Source organism: Pseudophryne corroboree, chromosome 2 (genome assembly GCF_028390025.1).
Source record: "Pseudophryne corroboree isolate aPseCor3 chromosome 2, aPseCor3.hap2, whole genome shotgun sequence".
Taxonomy (NCBI): Eukaryota; Metazoa; Chordata; class Amphibia; order Anura; family Myobatrachidae; genus Pseudophryne; species Pseudophryne corroboree.
Window position 1 is genome coordinate 644,633,460 of NC_086445.1, and position 20,181 is coordinate 644,653,640.

The 20,181-nt window shown below is 43.6% G+C and overlaps 1 protein-coding gene and 1 long non-coding RNA gene across 8 annotated transcripts in view; one reads left to right on the forward strand and one right to left on the reverse strand.

The window, feature by feature from the left end:
* The window catches only part of NAV1 (neuron navigator 1), a 468,103-nt gene that overhangs the window by 437,023 nt on the left and 10,899 nt on the right, over window positions 1-20,181 (forward strand). For all 6 annotated transcript variants that reach the window (XM_063954974.1, XM_063954975.1, XM_063954973.1 and 3 more), the window contains 4 exons: window positions 326-397; window positions 519-715; window positions 3,557-3,675; window positions 18,691-18,888. In XM_063954974.1, the coding sequence (XP_063811044.1) occupies window positions 326-397; window positions 519-715; window positions 3,557-3,675; window positions 18,691-18,888 (586 nt within the window). The remainder of the gene's footprint in view (window positions 1-325; window positions 398-518; window positions 716-3,556; window positions 3,676-18,690; window positions 18,889-20,181) is intronic.
* The window catches only part of LOC135042024 (uncharacterized), a 275,384-nt gene that overhangs the window by 28,958 nt on the left and 226,245 nt on the right, over window positions 1-20,181 (reverse strand). The window contains exon 1 of one of the 2 annotated variants that reach the window (XR_010235368.1): window positions 3,525-3,641. The exons of the other annotated variant lie outside the window; for it this stretch is intronic. This is a non-coding gene — a long non-coding RNA (uncharacterized LOC135042024). Of the gene's footprint in view, window positions 1-3,524; window positions 3,642-20,181 lie in introns of those variants that run through there. 2 annotated transcript variants of the gene reach the window in all.

Genomic DNA, 20,181 nt, shown 5'->3' on the forward strand with positions numbered 1-20,181 from the left:
ATACTTTTCTATTTAATTTCTAGCTTATTGGCTGTCAGAAGTCTCCAATTCTTGATTACTGCCACTTATATCTACAGTAAACTAACTACTGACTTTATTTTCCTTCCTTCATAATCTGCATCCCAGTTTTCTGTGATGTTTCACTTCAGTGTTCTTCTAGAAAGTTTTTGTCATTGATTAAATTAATATGGTAGGGTGACTGAATCCATATTGCATATGAGGAAAGTGGGCAAGGATTATTTACTTTGAAAATATAAATTTTCTGGTTAATTTGTAATAGTTCACATATAGTAATCCATTGTCTTATAATTATCTTCACTTGCAGCCCTTACATCATTGGAACAACCAATCAGCCTGTGAAGACGAGTCCAAACCATGGATTGCACATAAGCTTCAGGTAAAGATGTGTGGATTGTAAATAGTAATGGATTTATCAAATGCTTTGGATATTATTAAAATTATGAAGACATACATATTTCATGGTGTTCACTTTTGAATGTTACTGTGTCACCTCACAGAATGCTGACCTTCTCAAATAATGTGGAACCAGCAAATGGGTTCTTGGGTCGGTATCTGCGTCGGAAGTTACTGGAATCGGAAGGTAGCATTGGAACTGGACATGGCGATTTGCTCAGGGTTCTAGATTGGATCCCCCGGCTGTGGTATCATCTACACACTTTCCTGGAGAAGCACAGCACCCCAGACTTCCTCATAGGTATATATAACACAAATCACAAGACGTTGTATGTAACCTCTATCTTGATGTTATAGTATATTGGCCTCCGGTACTATTAAATCCTTATCTTTGACATGATTATAATAACATCTTTCTTTCTATCCTTATGCTGCTGCTCGTCTCCTTTTCCTATCTTGCTGCACAGCATCTGCTTCCTCCTTCTGAAACCTCCTACACTGGCACCACTACTCTGGTCACTTCCTCATATGTCTGCTTCCAAGATTTCTCACACTACATCCTCATTCTGTGCAAGGCTTTCTCTTGTCGAGTCCAACTTTCTCTACTCTCCATAGGTTCAAGCCATCTTTAAACACACACCTTTTCCTTAAAGCCTACCAACTCTCCTCCTAACAACTTTCTATCTTTCTACCCACATATGTATTTCCCCTTTTAAAATGTAAATTCTTGGGCAGAGCCCCCTTTGATCTTGTTCTTTCCCTATCACTATAATAACCGCCAGTGCTCCTTGGCTTTTGTCTCCTTCTTTCTATATGTTGGGTACAGGATAATTGAGAGCTGTTGTGCCTTCCCCTGCAACTCACCACTGGCCGCAGACTCTAGCTACTGCGAGTTGCCCAACCCTTTCCAGTCCTTGTATGAGGTTTTAGTGCAGTGTTTGTGTTTATGCTCTGTACTGTTCACTGCTTGTTGAATTATTGCTGTTTGTGGTATAGATTTTTATTTTTCAAATTTGTTCAGAGATGCGTACACCTTTTAGCGCCTAAGAAACAAAACATATTAACAATAATATATATGAGTGAAAGTTAGCCTTTGTTGAGTGGGCTGTCACACTTTAAAAAGTGACATTCATTTTGGGGATGTAAAGCCAGAGGTGTAAGAGTGAGTGTTAGAAAGTGTACAATTATTTCTAAGCATAGTAGTTTATTTTATTGTACTTTTTTTGCTATTGGAAGACCTTTTTTAATGTTTTTAGATTTTACAAGGGATGTGTGGTAACTTTCCGGATGTGCAGTACATAGGTAGAGTAGACACAATCTGACTGGTTGTGAACTGTACTCTCTGACTAAAGTTCTTGTAAAATGTCAAGACACAGTACCGTATGTGCAGCACTGCACACTGAAGAAGTCAACATGTTCGCTTCCTTCACAAACTCATTACGGAGCTCAACAGACGCCACTGGAGGGAAATTATCTTTTACAACTACAAGAGTGGTCTGCGACAGCAGGGGCGTTTTGAAACTGTGAGCTGCTTTTGGGAAGGGAGCATTGTACATATCTTCATATTTTTAACTTGTTCATACTACATTGGGTAAAATACAGATATATCCTCCCTCATCATTGCTGCAGTCACGTTAAAAAAACAGCCCCTCTAGTCACACCTGGTCGTGAGTGTTCTCCTGTCAAACTCTGCAACTTAGCATTTTGTTTGCAGATACAGCTTTAGTCGTACACAATATAGTCTTGTGGCATATTAGCACCCCCAAAATATCCCTGGTAAAACTTTCTCCCAGCCTTCAGATCATCTACTTGCTTCTCAGTGCTGCAACATCTTCCAATACTGCAAACTTTAGACATCATAAAACTGCCATAGAACCTGTAACCCTCCTCCTTACACCAACTTTTGGGACATGTACTGTATTAAGGCCCAGATTTATCAAGTCTAGGAGAGTGCTAAATTTCACCGTGATAAGTGCCAGCCAACCAGCTCTTAACTGCCATGTTACAGGCTGTGTTTGAAATATAACTGGAGCTGATTGGTTGGTACTTTATCACCGTGCAATTAATCAGTCTCCAAGACTTGATAAATCTGGGCCATAATGTTTTAAAAAAAAATCTTTATGATGTATTATCACTGGCATCTACGAAACATTACTTTGAATGCGTTTTAATGAAATTATTTAGAATTTTCAATTCCTGTGACAGATTATCATTTCCCCATACTAACCATTTTTCTTGGATATTTGCTCTTTTTTTAATGTGCTGCTCTTCAGAGCAGTAAATGCCAAATATTTTTGTTTATTATAAAACATTGTCTTCCGTGTCCTCACATTTTTCATGCAATTCAGTCACACTTTTTATATGTTAAAACAGGATAAAAAACATAAATTAGTTCCGTAAGCAGGCACTTGACCTAAACCATGCATGATACAAAAGTTCATGTTTTAAGGCCCATACACACTTGGCGATGCACACGTCGTTAACAACCGTCGTTAACAACTTCCCCTGAACTTCCCTTGAACAGCTGAGCAAACAACATGAGCATACACACTACCAACAACCAAAGACCAACGACCAAAGACCATTCATCGTTGAAGCATCCAAGCTGAACAGTTTATTAAAATAATGAGCAGGGAACAGGGCTGGTGAACAGTGGCTTGGTCGTTGGTCGTTCACACCATACACATTCAACGATGTCTCTGGTCGGTAACGACCATAGTCGAAATTGAGCATACATGCTCCACAGATAAGCGAGGGTCGTTAACGTCCCGCGGGGCCGCGCATCGGTGGTCGTCGGATGCATACACACTTGACGATATAATGAGCGACGTCATTGATGAGGGCTGAAATGAACGACGTCGCTCACTTTATCGTCAAGTGTGTATGGGCCTTAACTCTTTGAGTTGTGATCAGCTATTAATGCCACTCGTGTATGGCTTTATCTATGTAGCTATTTTTATAAAGTAATCTAAAGGAAAAACAGTTGAACACAAATCACTTGCTACTGCTACTGAATAGCTGGCAGCCTGTAGCAACTCTAGCCTCCCTTGGCACAAACTTCATTTTGTAATGTACTACATTATATCAAGCTAATGTGTTTATTTACCCACATGCTTCATTCAGGTCTGTGCTTCTCTGACAGGTCCTTGCTTCTTCTTGTCTTGTCCAATTGGGATTGAGGATTTCCGTGTATGGTTTATTGATCTTTGGAACAACTCCATTATACCATACCTTCAAGAAGGAGCCAAAGATGGAATCAAGGCGAGTGTACTACCTTAGGGCACAGGTGGTTTGGTGGTTAATATGGGGATCATCATTTTGAAAACAGCCACATGTGTAGGAATAGAAGTTGTAGAGGGAGGTGTACTAAGCAGTGGAGAAGGGAGCAAGTGTATAAGTTGCCCATGGCAACCAATCAGCATTGAAGTAACGTATAATTTGCATACTTTAAAATTATACAAAGCAGCTGATTGGTTGCCATGGGCAACTTCTCCACTGGCTTACTTCTCCACTCTTTTCATTAATCGTGTTAAAGGCATTTTTTTTGTTGATATGGTATCAAATGTATTAAAAAAGCTGTTTCAGGAGTTTGGTCAGTTAGGATATGTCAAATAGTATCTTTTTAAGCATTGGTATTAAACAATTAGGATGCACAAAATGGGTTAACGTCATCTGTAGGCCAAATTAGTTCTGTGTCTGCAATTTCACATTAGATTCATGTACTATCTATCCATCCATCCATCCATGCATGGTGGGAAGTCTGGGAGGAGAAAAAAACCCCAAAATGTCTGCCAACACTCGGCACAACAAACAGCTACAATATATCTCTTTGAACTATGTTTGTGGGCATGCACTATGAACTGTTAACAAACTTAGTGTTTCCGCAAGGATGCGGGCAGGGCGCTGGGGTGCTGACAGGTTCTTATGCGCAAAAGAGGGTGTGCCCAGCACTTATGGACATGCTGGACTGCCCCCTAGCCCCTCCCGCACTGAGAATAGATGCCGTGCGTGCTTCTATTCACCCAGTGCCGGTGATCAGCAACAGGCACAGGCAGGCTGTTTAGCAAGGAGCCACTAAAAGGGCAGGGTGCAAAGGCCAGTCATCCAGTATTATTTCAATTGCGCGCACATCCTGGAGTTAGAATTGTAGCAGACTTCTATGTGATGTGATTCATACTTTGGTTGGTATTCAATTAGCTGTGGTAATTCATCTAATTAATTAATCGGGGGCTATTCAATTAGCCCAATACCTGGCATATAGTAGGGGAGCCCATAGGAAACAGCGACCACAATATGGTCACATTCAATATCCGTTTTCATAAGCAATCCTATAATGGCTCAACTAGGACTCTAAACTTTAGCAAAGCCAACTTTGCCATGATGAAGGAAGCTTTAAGGGACATTGAATGGGAGATACTGTTTCAAGAAAAATACTACTACGGAGAAATGGGATGTATTAAAATCACTGCTAGTTAAAAATACTCGCAAATTTATTCCCACAAGCGGCAAAAAAAGGAATAAAAATCCCAAACCAATGTGACTTAACAAAAAGAAGGAACTAAAGGGCAAAAAATGTCGAGCATTCAAAAAATACAAATCTGAAGGGAATGGAGTCATTTCAGCATTATAAGGATTGTAACAAAATATACAAAAAAGAAATTAGAGCGGCTAAAGTAGAAATTCAAAAACTAGTAGGAAAGCAAAGCAAATCTCCAAAAAAATGTAAATACAGCAACAGCAAGAGATTAAAGAAGGAGAGTATAGGCCCTTTAAAAGACAAGCTGGGAGTCTTAATCAAAAATGATAATGACATAGCGAACAAACTAAATGAGTTTTTTTTTTTCAACTGTATTTACCAGAGAAGACCAAATGCAGGGTCTAACACACAATCTCAACAAAAATAATGTCCCACTGCTAAATGCTTATTTAAGTGAGGAGGTAGTCTGTGACCGATTAAAAAATGTAAAGATTAATAAGTCACCTGGTCCTGATGGAATTTACCCAAGGGTTCTTATGGAGCTTCAGTCTGAACTAGCAAGACCACTATTTCTGATTTTCAAAGATTGTTATACCAGGTATGTTTCCGTAGGACTGGCGTATAGCGGAGGTGGTGCCAATATACAAAAAGGGAAGTAAAGCTGATCCGGGTAATTATAGACCAGTTAGTCTTACATCTATAGTGGGAAAAGTATTGGAAGGTATCCTAAGGGATAGTATTCAAAAGTTCCTTGATGCCAATAAGGTCATTAAAAGGAACCAACAAGGATTTGTTAAGGATAGATCATGTCAAACCAACTTAATTGGCTTTTATGAAACAGTGCGAACCTTGATTAGGGTAAGGAGGTGGATATATAATTTTTAGACTTTGCTAAAGCTTTTAACACAGTACCGCACATGCGACTTATCTATAAGCTACAAGAAATAGGGCATGGGAGGACACTATGCACTTGGGTCAAAAATTGGTTAGATAATAGGGAGCAGCGTGTTGTGGTTAATGGATCATATTCAAATTGGACTGAAGTGCTAAGTGGTGTGCCACAAGGGTCTGTATTTGGCCACTATTGCTTAACATTTTCATTAACGACCGAACAGTAGGTCTAGAGAGCATGGTGTCAATCTTTGCAGATGATACAAAATTGTGTAAGGTTATAAATACGGAGGGGGATGCAGAGTCTCTTCAGAACGACTTAGTGAAACTAGACGCATGGGCAGCTAAATGGAGAATGAGATTCAATACCGACAAGTGTAAGGTAATGCATTGTGGTAGCAAGAACAAAACCAACACCTACATACTAAATGGGGTATTATTAGGGGATTCTGTACTGTAAAAAGACTTGGATGTTCACATAGAAGGCAAATTTAGTAGCAGAACCCAAAGTAGGATTACAGCAAAGAAGACTAATAAGATATTAGCATGCATAAAACAGGGAATTGATGCAAGGGACGAGAGTGTTATACTACCATTATATAAATCACTAGTGAGTCCACATCTAGAATACTGTGTACAATTTTGGGCACCATACTACAAAAAGGATATCCTGGAGCTTGAAGAGGTTCAGAGGCGGGCAACCAAACTAATTAAGGGAATGGAGACGCTGGAATACGAGGAAAGGCTTGCAAGGCTAGGCATGTTTATACTGGAAAAGAGGAGACTAAGAAGGGACATGATCAACATCTTCAAATATATAAGGGGACAATACACAGAGCTTGTGCGGGACCTGTTTTTGATAGGCTCAGCTAAGAGGACACGTGGGCACTCGCTTAGGTTAGAGGAGAGGAGATTCCGCACAATGCTGCCAAAAGGTTTTTTCACAGTAAGGACAATACTTGTTTGGAATTCCCTGCCTGAAGAAGTAGTAATGGCGTACTCAGTCAACACCTTTAAGAATGGGTTAGATAAATTCCTAATGGATAAGGATATTCAGGGTTATGGTGCTTAGTCACGCACTATAGTTATTAAAACATAATGGCTGTCATTAAAACAAAATGGCTGATATCAGCATGAGGCAAAATTAATCCTAAAAGAAAACTGCATCGGAGACCACCAATAGGTTGAACTCGATGGACAAATTGTCTTTTTTTCAACTTTAGATACTATGTTACTATGTGTTACTATGTATGTTATATATCGGGGATTAAATGATCTAGCAGTAGGTCTAGAGAGCATGGTGTCAATTTTTGCAGACGATACCAAACTGTGTAATGTTATAAATTCGGAGGGAGATGCTGAGTCTCTTCAGAACGACTCTTTTTTAAACTGAAAGCCTGGGCAGCAAAATGGAGAATGAGGTTCAATACAGACAAGTGTAAGGTAATGCACTTTGGTAGCGAGATCAAAAATACCACCTACATACTAAATGGGGTAAAATTAGGGTATTCTGTGCTGGAAAAAGACGTAGGCGTTCTCATAGATAACAAACTTAGCAGCAGTACCTAAAGTAGGAATGCAGCAAAGAAGGCAAACAAGGTATTCGCATGCATAAAGCAGGGAATTGACGCAAGGGATGAGAGTGTTATACTCCCATTATATAAATCCCTAGTGAGGCCACATCTTGAATACTGTGCACAATTTTGGGCACCATACTACAAAAAGGATATCCTGGAACTAGAAAAGCTTCAGAGGCTGGGGGCCAAACTGATCAAGGGGATAGAGACGCTGGAATACGAGGAAAGGCTTGCTAGGCTAGGCATGTTTACATTGGAAAACATGAGATTAAGAGGGGACATGATTAACATTTACAAATATATAAGGGGACAATACACGGAGCTTGCGGAGGATCTGTTTTTTTTATAAGATCGACACAGAGGACACGTGGATATTCGCTCAGGTTGGAGGAGAGGAGATTTCACACACAGTGGCGAAAAGGTTTCTTCACAGTAAGAACAATACGTGTTTGGAATTCCCTTCCTGAGAGAGTAGTAAAGGCGGACTTGGTCAATACTTTTAAGAATGGGCTAGATAAATTCCTAATGGATAAGGATATACAGGGTTATGGTGGGTAGATCACGCACTATAGTTTTAAAAAAGAAATAAATTAAAAAAGAGGAATAAACACAACGGCCGTCATCCACGGCAGATAAAATTAGTCCTAAAAATAATACAGCGTAGAAGTCCACAAATAGGTTGAACTCGATGGACAAGTTGTCTTTTTTTTTTTCAACCTCAGAAACTGTTACTATGTATTATGCTTTGGGTGCATAATCCTCAATAAGCAGACCCTAAAGCCTCAATAACACATAGGTCCGGATCCTATGTGCTATCGCACGAAAACAGGGCATTTTTCTTCCGAAAATAACACTTTAATTAAATAGCCTGATAATGACCATCGGTCTCTGCATTTTCATGAATGGATCACTATTCTATAAAAAAAAATTCTATCCCTCTGGGTCAAAAAGGTTTTCACAGGGCTATATAGTTTGTATGCCACGAGTAAACAGAACAAGAAGAAGAGGTCACCTATTGGTTATGAAGAATAAATGGATTCTTCTAGTATGGATACTGGTGGGTAAATTTAGCACTCAGATGAAAATGTGAGATACAGATGTAGCCAGCCTCATCCATCCCACGATGCGGCCGAACGGGCATACGCATCGCGGGTGCAAGTTGGTGCGACAGTCTGTCGCACCAACTTGCACTTTTAGCCTAGTTAATGTATTCTCTATGGCCATACGAGTGCATACGCATGCGTGCGGCCACTTGAGGGCACACACAGTGCAACTACTTTGTAAACAATATTTGCAGTTTTTTCTACAGGGATTACCACAAAAAGATGCTTGGGGCTACTTGTGTGCAAGCCATGTAAAGCTGCCCATGGGAGAAGCAGCTGGCCCTGAGCGTTTGCCCCTGCAACTTGTTGACCATGATAGCGAAGCAGAATCTTACAGGAAACTAGGTGCTTGAATTGAAAAGGATAATTGTTGGAAATAAGGGGGATGCGTGGAATAAACACAGTCTAACCTACGCCACATCCTGTTAGAATCTCTGCCTCAAGTAGGTACCTCTGCAGAGTAGTCATTTTATGTCGGATTTTGTTGCATAATTTCAGCGGAGTCCGTTTCCACAGAAGCATGATCAGAAAACCAACTTTCAGTGGAATGCAGTGCGCTGGAAGTCCAGCAGCACTAAGCGAGTTCAGAAATGCCACACATGAGGAGCCTGCCGAGTGTCAAGCGTCTGGTTTTTCTTTTATATCTCCTTTCCCTGATATCACGTCGAGATCATACATGCCTGCGTTTCTTTCTAGGTCACTAAGTTATACAATAGGGAAAACCCGATCCAAATTCATCCAGTAGTTTTTGCGTGATGCCAAAACGAACAGACAGACGGACAAAAATTCTGAGTTTTCAAGGACATGTATGTGTGGCCAGCTAGGAAGGTAGGGGAAGTCCAGGTGATTAAGGTCCAATCTGTAAGTCTGTACTGTTCAATGAGCTTGGGTTCTTACCCCAGCCAGCGGGTTAGCCACACTCTTGTGTCGGCTGCTGTTAGATGTAAAATCTACTGCAGCTTGCCTCCATCCCGCAGTGTATAGTAATTAACTCCTTTCCTGTCGGTGATTGGTCAGCTGGTTGGTCTCACACTGGTGCTGGCTGTGGACCTGCGGTAAGATGTAAATTTGACAAACCACCGTTTCTGCAGAATAATTAACTCTGCTACTGCCAGTGAGTTCTATAGACGCGTTGTACGATGCTGGTTGGAGTCGGCTTACAGAAGCCCTTACAGCTGCTGCAGGTCAGTCTCGCAGTTTCTCCACTCCTGCTGGTCAGTGCCGTCCGCGACCTTCTCTTCTCACGGGGCGCTGGATCTTTTGCAGCGCTGGTATTGACTGCTCCTCTGAGCTGCTTCCCGGTCAGGTGGGGGAAACAGCAGGCTTGGGAAACTACAGCAAGTGTCCCGTCCTGGAGCAAAATGAGGTCCATTTGTTCAAACCCCCCATCCCCCCCCCCCCCCCCCTCCCCAACATGGTCCGGATTCCTGACAGGGCAGTGGGGAATCCGGGGGTTTTGTTTAACTATGCGGACAGCGTGAGACTCCACATTGAACCGGGAGTCTCATACAGCATGTAGGAGGGTAGGCAACTGTGCGTCTAGCCTCAATATGCTATGCAGGTGAGGCAATCACGAGACCGCCTGTCGGGTACCCAGCGGTCACAATTCTGATGCCGGAACCCTGACAGGCGGTGAAATGCTGCTGCCGGAATACCGACGCCACAGACTCAGTCGCAGACAAGTGTTGCATATAAAATGAATCCGTCGCAATGCAATGTGTCAAAAACAGTTTCACAAGACTGCACTAAAACTCTCATTTGGATGAAAAAGGTGCTCGGGGCAAGCCAAGACACACTGGACCTGGTGCACTGAGAAAGGGATGCTTGACGCGACTGCAGCAAGAGTGTGTGAGGAGACCTCTCTTCTGGTTAAAATTGCAATCTGAAACTTGGAAAAGCCCTCCGTTAAATGTTACTGGATGAGAACGTACCAGGAGGAGAGCATATCAGTAATTTTTTAATAATGATTCCCCGTCAATTGCAGTTAACAGTGGTTTAACCCAGTAAATAAGACACTATAGGGAAAAAAGGCTCTGTTGAAATCAATGGCAATTAACTGGCAAAGTGACTTGTAGCTGTTTTTGCATATCAAATTTCAAAACAACTAGATACAAATGTTTAATATCTTGTAGTCCTTTTTAGCAGTGGAAAATTGTTTAGACATCCTATTTGCAAATAAAATCACTGATGTTCCACTGTGTAAAACTGCAGCAGAAAAATCATCTTGTGCAACTGCAGGCAAGTTTTATTTTTACAAAAGATAGCGTATTGTATAATGCCTCTGCGTGATCTGATTAGACAGCAGAAGGTTAATGGAGTAGTGTGGAAGATAGCCAACAGAGAACCAGCAGCAAGTCATGCAATTTGCATTTAGATTGCTGTTACAAAATGGATGTTTCCCTTTTTTTTCCCTACTAACTTGATTTTCTAAACAGAATATACAAAATGCTTATTGTGCTTTGTCTCATTCTTGAAATCTCCTTTTCACTCATTGGGTGGGATATACTAATGAGAAAATGCAGTTTAAGGTGTTTTACCGCATTTCACTTATGTACTAAGCCCCAGACGGTGGGGCTTTGGTGCGGAGGGTAACATCAACATATAGGCTTCTTTCCGCATTGGTGCTGTCACAGGGATCCAATTTGATCCCTCCCAGCATCCCCCGCTGCAGACGGACTCCTGGGTCATATACTCTGAAGTCCATTGCAAAGGTCAGCTCTTATGGGGAGAACTGCCCTTTGTGATACTAATCACATGTGTTAATACATATGCAATTCGTATTGGCGCGGGATGTACTGTGCAAGGTTGGTACATCCCGCCCATTGTTAGTTATATACTGTATAGTGTGTGCATTTTCTTGGTTCATTAGTCCCTGCAGTAGTCTAATACTGTAAGCATGAAAAACACTAATGCTGAGAATGGACTGAATTATCTTTTTGTTAATTTCCCCATCATGCCTCTCAGTCTAGGGTCACACATACAATGTATGGGGAGGGGTGCTTTATAGTTTCAGCCAGAGTGAGGGCGAATGATTACCTCTTGGCACATAGACATACAAAATGTTATTAGACAATACTGTCTCTTCTCCTCTCTGATTTTTGTTGTTGTTGTTGTAGTTCTGTAAGTTATTTAAAGCCTGATAAAGGATATACACTATGTAGTCAAAAGTGATTGGACACGAGATTTTATTGACGTTAGTACTTTGTAGGCCCGCCACGTGCAGTGATTATTGCAGGCACCCTACTTGGCAAATTGTACACAAGTTCTCGGACAACAGCAGGCGGTATGTTTTGCCATTCTGCCTGAAGTACAGTGACCAACTGTGACACTGAAGGTTGGTTAAGATCCGGACTCTGAGCTGGGCAGTCCATCTGGGTTACCGAATTTTCTGTATCCCAGTCCAGCATCACCCTGGAAACAAGACATTGCGCAGCCTACGATGATTCCCTTTTCAAACTCTGTAAGCTTCTTCTGGCCATTTCGTTAGCAAGTTATCTAATCAGTGCCCCTCTACCCGTTTTATACCTTCACGAACACGTGTCTGATGCAGGAGCTCACCATTTCACTTGAATGGGGGTAGGGGTGGTTGTCCAATCACTTTTGGCTAAATAGTGTATCTTATTTAATTTTAATATGTTAGACCAGTAGTTCCCGACTCCAGTCCTCAGGAACCCCAACAGGTGAAATTATAAGGATTTCTGTTTGTGGAAGCTGCTGTTGAGATAAATACCGACCTAGCAAAATCTGAGTTAAATTAAGACTTCATGAACCCCTAGGTGGATTTATATTTTCTCTAACGTCCTAAGTGGATGCTGGGACTCCGTAAGGACCATGGGGATTAGCGGCTCCGCAGGAGACTTGGCACAACTAAAGAAAGCTTTAGTACTACCTGGTGTGCACTGGCTCCTCCCACTAAGACCCTCCTCCAGACCTCAGTTAGATTTCTGTGCCCGGCTTAGCTGGATGCACACTAGGGGCTCTCCTGAGCACCTAGAAAGAAAGTATATTTAGGTTTTTTATTTTCAGTGAGATCTGCTGGCAACAGACTCACTGCAGCGAGGGACTAAGTGGAGAAGAAGCGAACCTACCTAACAGGTGGTAGTTTGGGCTTCTTAGGCTACTGGACACAATTAGCTCCAGAGGGATCGACCGCAGGACCCGACCTTGGTGTTCGTTCCCGGAGCCGCGCCGCCGTCCCCCTTACAGAGCCAGAAGCACGAAGAAGGTCCGGAAAATCGGCGGCAGAAGACTTCGGTCTTCACCAAGGTAGCGCACAGCACTGCAGCTGTGCGCCATTGCTCCTCATGTACACCTCACACTTCGGTCACTGATGGGTGCAGGGCGCTGGGGGGGGGGCCTGGGGGCAATAAATAACACCTTGGCTGGCAAAATATACATCATATATAGTCCCAGAGGCTATATAGATGTAAAATTACCCCTGCCAGTATCACAGAAAAAGCGGGAGAAAGTCAGCCGAAAAGGGGGCGGGGCTTCTCCCTCAGCACACTGGCGCCATTTTCTCTTCACAGTGCAGCTGGAAGACAGCTCCCCAGGCTCTCCCCTGTAGTTTTCAGGCTCAAAGGGTTAAAAAGAGAGGGGGGGCACTAAATTTAGGCGCAATATATGTATACAAGCAGCTATTTGGGGAAAAATCACTCAGTTATAGTGTTAATCCCTGCATTATATAGCGCTCTGGTGTGTGCTGGCATACTCTCTCTCGGTCTCCCCAAAGGACTTTGTGGGGTCCTGTCCTCAGTCAGAGCATTCCCTGTGTGTGTGCTGTGTGTCGGTACGGATGTGTCGACATGTTGGATGAGGAAGGTTACGTGGAGGCGGAGCAGAGGCCGATAAATGGGATGTCGCCCCCTGTGGGGCCGACACCAGAGTGGATGGATAGGTGGAAGGTATTAACCGACAGTGTCAACTCCTTACATAAAAGGCTGGATGACGTAACAGCTGTGGGACAGCCGGCTTCTCAGCCCGCGTCTGCCCAGGCGTCTCAAAGGCCATCAGGGGCTCAAAACAACGCCCGTTACCTCAGATGGCAGACACAGATGTCGACACGGAGTCTGACTCCAGTGTCGACGAGGTTGAGACATATACACAATCCACTAGGAACATCCGTTACATGATCTCGGCAATGAAAAATGTCTTACGCATTTTCTGACATAAACCCAAGTACCACATAAAAGGGGTTTTATTTTTGGGGAGAAAAAACAGCCACTGTTTTGTTCCCCCATCAGATGAATGAATGAAGTGTGTAAAGAAGCGTGGTTTCCCCCGATAAGAAACTGGTTATTTCTAAAAAGTTACTGATGGCGTACCCTTTCCCGCCAGAGGATAGGTCGCGTTGGGAGATATCCCTTAGGGTGGATAAGGCGCTCACACGTTTGTCAAAAGGTGGCACTGCCGTCTTAGGATACAGCCACCTTGAAGGAACCTGCTGATAAAAAGCAGGAGGCGATCCTGAAGTCTGTATTTACACACTCAGGTTATATACTGAAACCTGCAATTGCCTCAGCATAAATAGTGCTGCTGCAGCGTGGTCTGACACCCTGTCAGATAATATTAATACGCTAAGACAGGGATAATAATATTTGCTAACATTGAGCATATTTAAGACGTTGTCTTATATATAAAGGATGCACAGAGGGATATTTGCCGGCTGGCATCCAGAATTAATGCAATGTCCATTCTGCCAGGAGGGTAGTAGAAACCCGGCAGTGGACAGGTGATGCTGCATTTAAAAGGCACATGGAGATTCTGCCTTATAAGGGTGAGGAATTGTTTGGGGATGGTCTCTGGGACCTCGTATCCACAGCAACAGCTGGGAAGAAAATTTTTTACCTCAGGTTTCCTCACAAAAGCCTAAAGAAAGTACAGTCCTTTCGGCTTCAGAAAAGCAAGCGGGTCAAAGGCGCTTCCTTTCTGCACAGAGACAAGGGAAGAAGGAAAAAGCTGCACCAGTGAGCCAGTTCCAGGATCAAATATCTTCCCTCGCTTCCTCTGAGTCCACCGCATGACGCTGGGGCTCCACAGGTGGAGACAGGTGCGGTGGGGGCGCGTCTCGGGAACTGCAGGGATCAGTGGGCTTGCCCACAGGTGGATCCCTAGGTTCTGCAAGTAGTATCACAGGGATACAGGCTGGAGTTCGAGACGACTCCCCCTCGCCGTTGCCTCACATCAGCCTTGCCTGCTGCCCTCGGAGAAAGGTAGTACTGGCGGCAATTCACAAGCTGTACTTCCAGCAGGTGAAATCAAGGTACCCCTCTTTCAACAAGGCCGGGGTTACTATTCCAAAATGTTGTGGTACCGAAACCAGACGGTTCGGTGAGTCCCATGCTAAAATTGAAATCCTTGAACACTTATATACGAAGGTTCAAGTTCAAAATGGAATCGCTCAGGGCGATTATTGCAAGCCTGAAAAATTTCAGGGTATCACTGGACATCAAGGATACTTACCTGCATGTCCCTATTTACCCTCGTCACCAGGTGTACCTCAAAATTGTGGTACAGGATTGTCATTACCAATTCCAGACGTTGCCGTTGGTCTGTCCCCGGCACCGAGGGTATTTACCAAGGTAATGGCCGAAGTACTTATCCCGTACTTGGACGATCTCCTTATAAAGGCGAGGTCCAGGGAGCAGTTGTTCGTCGGAGTAGCACTATCTCGGGAAGTGCTACAACAGCACGGCTGGATTCTGAATATTCCAAAGTTACAGCTGGTTCCTACGACGCGTCTACTGTTCCTGGGTATGGTTCTGGACACAGAACAGGATAAAAAGGGTTTCTCCCGGAGGAGAAGTCCAAGGAGTTGGCGTCTCTAGACGGAGACCTCCTAATACAAATACAGGTATCGGTGCATCTATGCACGCGAGCCTTGGGAAAGATGGTAGCTTCTTACAAAGAATTTCCATTCGCCAAGTCCCATGCAAGGATCTTCCAGTGGGATCTGTTGGACAAGTGGTCCGGGTCGCCTTCTCAGATGCATCGGCGGATAACCCTGTCTCCAAGGGCCAGGGTGTCGCTGTGGTGGTGACTGCACATCTTCTAGGGGGCCGCAGATTCGGCATACAGGACTGGGTCCTGGTGACCACGGATGCCAGCCTTCAAGGCTGGGGGGCAGTCACACAGGGAAGAAACTTCCAAGGCCTATGGAAAAGTCAGGAGACTTCCCTACACATAAATGTTCTGGAACTTTGGGCCATTTACAATGCCCTAAGTCAGGCTAGACCCCTGCTTCAACACCGGCCGGTGCTGATCCAGTCAGACAACATCACGGCGGTCGCTCATGTAAACCGACAGGGCGGCACAAGAAGCAGGATGGCGATGGCAGAAGCCACAAGGATTCTCCGATGGGCGGAAAATCATGTGTTAGCACTGTCAGCAGTGTTCATTCCCGGAGTGGACAACTGAGAACTTTCTCAGCAGACACGACCTCCACCCGAGAGAGTGGGGACTTCATCCAGAAGTCTTCCAAATGATTGTACACCGTGGGGAAAGGCCACAAGTGGACAGGATGGCGTCCCGCCTCAACAAAAAGCTACAAAGATATTGCGCCAGTTCAAGGGACCCTCAGGCGATAGCTGTAGACGCTCTGGTAACACCGTGGGTGTACCAGTCGGTGTATGTGTTCCCTTCTCTGCCTCTCATACCCAGGGTAATGAGAATAATAAGAAGGAGAGGAGTAAGAACTATACTCATTGTTCCGGGTGGCCAAGAAGAGCTTGGTACCCAGAACTCCAAGAAATGATCTCAGAGGACCCATGGCCTCTGCCGCTCAGACAGGACCTGCTGCAGCAGGGGGCCTGTCTGTTCCAAGACGTACCGCGGCTGCGTTTGACGGCATGGCGGTTGAACTCCTGATCCTGAAGGAAAAGGGCATTCCGGAGGAAGTTATCCCTACGCTATTTAAAGCTAGGAAAGAAGTGAACGCAAACCATTATCACCGCATATGGCGGAAATATGTTGCGTGCTGTGAGGCCAGTAAGGCCCCAAAGGAGGAATTTCAGCTAGGTCATTTTCTGCATTTCCTACAAGTCAGAGGTGACTATGGGCCTAAAATTGGGTTCCATTAAGGTCCAGATTTCGGCTCTATCGATTTTCTTCCAAAATAGAACTGGCTTCACTGCCTGAAGTTCAGACTTTTGTTAAGGGAGTGCTGCATAGTCAACCCCCGTTTGTGCCTCCAGTGGCACCGTGGGATCTCAACGTAGTGTTGGATTTCCTGAGGTCGCATTGAGTTGAGCCACTTAAATCCGGGGAGCTACAATACCTCACGTGGAAAGTGGTCATGCTGTGGGCCGTGGCGTCGGCCAGGCGTGTATCAGAATTGGCGGCTTTGTCATACAAATGCCCTTATCTGTATTCTATATGGATAAGGCGGAATTGAGGACTCGTTCCCAATTCATTCCTAAGGTGGTATCAGTTTTTCATGTGAACCAACCTATTGTGGTGCCTGCGGCTACTTGGGACTTGGAGGATTCCAAGTTTTCTGGACGTAGTCAGGGCCCTGAAAAGTATATGTTTCCAGGACGGCTGGAGTCAGGAAAACTGACTCGCTATTTATCCTGTATGCACCCAACAAGCTGGGTGCTCCTGCTTCTAAGCAGACTATTGCTCGCTGGATCTGTAGCACGATTCAACTTGCACATTCTGCGGCTGGAATGCCGCACCCTAAATCTGTGAAAGCCCATTACACGAGGAAAGTGGGCACTTCTTGGGCGGCTGCCCGAGGGGTCTCGGCTTTACAAATTTGCCGAGCTGTTACTTGGTCGGGTTAAAACACTCCTGCAAGAGTCTACAAGTTTGATACACTGGCTGAGGAGGACCTAGAGTTTGCTCATTCGGTGCTGCAGAGTCATCCGCACTCTCCCGCCCGTTTGGAAGCTTTGGTATAATCCCCATGGTCCTTACGGAGTCCCAGCATCCACTTAGGACGTTAGAGAAAATAAGATTTTACTCACCGGTAAATCTATTTCTCGTAGTCCGTAGTGGATGCTGGGCGCCCATCCCAAGTGCGGATTGTCTGCAATACTTGTATATAGTTATTGCCTAACTAAAGGGTTATTGTTGAGCCATCTGTTGAGAGGCTCAGTTGTTATCATACTGTTAACTGGGTATAGTATCACGAGTTATACGGTGTGATTGGTGTGGCTGGTATGAGTCTTACCCGGGATTCAAAATCCTTCCTTATTGTGTCAGCTCTTCCGGGCACAGTATCCTAACTGAGGTCTGGAGGAGGGTCTTAGTGGGAGGAGCCAGTGCACACCAGGTAGTCCTAAAGCTTTCTTTAGTTGTGCCCAGTGTCCTGCGGAGCCGCTAATCCCCATGGTCCTTACGGAGTCCCAGCATCCACTACGGACTACGAGAAATAGATTTACCGGTGAGTAAAATCTTATTTTATTAATTATATATTTATAATTATATTTATTTAATTATATAAATTCTGGTTTGGGGCTCTCCCCTCTTCAATTGGTTTCAGCAAAAATCTCTTTTTCCAGACAAATAATCCAAAGATCCTAAAACCACCTTCTCTTCTAGGGATCAGGGTTCCAGACTATGCACTTATATTATACATTGTTTATATGTTACTTTATACTGCACATGACTATGGTGTATTTTCTACAGCGCATTCTGATACATTACCTGCATGCACTACAAGTATTTACTATATATATTTTACAAGGGGCCCAGACCATGCACTCTAACGGTTAGCCAAACCTCTGGAGACTGAACACACCCCTAAACTTGGACTCTGGGATCTCCAGTGAACTGGAATTATAGCTTTGGCTGCACTATTTAAAAGCATTTCCCTGGTGGGCCCTTCATGCACCAGTCCGACATTCTCCAGGTTGGTCATCTTCCTGCTTCCAACCAGCATGTACTGTAGATGCAGCACACTCCTTAGGGGAGGCTGACCTTTTCAGGCAGGGAGAAGGTCCGCTCCATTGATATGAATATATAGCCTAGGATGTTGTTTGTTTCCATGTAGTACTGGTCTGGGACTTCTGAAGGTAATAAAACAATTCTTCTTTGTTTTTATTTGTTTATTAAAGGTGCCAAAGAGCAGGTTACAGTACATCCTATATAATAAAAAGCTAACGCTGCTCCTCACTCCTGAACGGAACATTTTTATTTTTATTTTTTCAGATTAAATTGGTCATGAGAGGCCCTGACTAGATTAAGTGCAGTAAAAATAATGTTTTATCTGTATTTCTTCTTATAGGTACATGGACAGAGGGCAGCCTGGGAGGATCCAGTAGAATGGGTTAGGGACACGCTGCCTTGGCCTCTGGCACAGCAAGATCAGTCAAAGTTGTTACATCTACCACAGCCAAGTATGGGCACCCATCTCTCCGCATCACCTCCCAGGGAACACATAGTGAAAGACTCGCCTCCAGCTACCTTGGACTCTGATCCCCTGGTATAGTGTAAACCTAGCATTGTTTTTATATGCACCAAGAAAAAGATTGTTGATGTATGAGCAGCAGTATCAGAAGGTAAATTGTGGGGAGATGGATACTTGTAGAGAACAATGATTTTATGATGCGAGTGACAAAACAGGATGGCAACATGTCTTACTTTACTTTTGTCCTGTGTAGCAAACTGTATCTCCATAGATCATTCATCTCTATTTGAGTATCCACTACCCATCTACTTACTTGGCAAAACTGATTGAAAGGCACTCGTGTACCCTTCCACAGTGCGTGGGACTGCTGTTGTGCATGTTATAGTACAGGCTGCTTGATACTATTATAAGTGGATTTAAGATACTTTTTTATGATTATTCTTCCATGCAGTATTTATTTTTTATTTTTAGCGGGCAATTCAATGACAGGTTGAGGTTTCACCGAAACCTGGAGTTAAATTGCCTGCTTAAGGTATCTCACTACATTCCTAGAATTTGCTATGAAGCTTAGCATTGAAAATCTGATGACATTCGGGGTTATTCAGAGTTGATCGCAGCAGCAAATTTGTAATCAGTTGGGCAAAACCATGTGCACTGCAGGGGGGTGGGGCAAATATAATGTGCAGAGAGAGTTAGATTTGGGTGGAGTGTGTTCAAACTAAAATCTAAATTGCAGTGTAAAAATAAAGCAGGCAGTTGTGAATTTCCAATATTAAAAAAATATATATATTTCAATGCCAGCGTTCATATATACTGCGGACGCAAGGCGCATCTTATTACCATATACGATAAAAGTGCGCTGACCGTCGCAACACTATGTCCCTTAAGATATTGATATTTATATATATATATTTGATATTAAAAGGGTATGCATACAAAATAACATATGTACAGTATATCATTAAGTATAACATGTAGAAATATGGTTACAGTTATAAAAGAAGCAGTTGCAGTTACATACTTCACCCTGTCCCATAGAACTTTCCTCCATCCCTTCTCAGCAAGCAACTAAATAACTTGCCTTACAAAACTGCCTATATCAAAAAGTGGGAGTTAACAGGTTGTTGGTTTCGGTCTCCTTCCATTGGCCCAGGAGAGGGAGGTCTCTCATTCCTTGTGTGTTATTGGTCAGTTCATATGCAAGCAATGTCCTGTTTGAAGATGCAGTTATAGAGGTTAGCCACTGGTTTTCTGCACACATGCTTTCTTCAGGAAGTTCTTTGTTCCCATAAGAGTGACTTTAGATTTCATACATTTAATCATAACTAATCGTTGTAATGTGCTACAATTTACCCATAGCTATCAAAT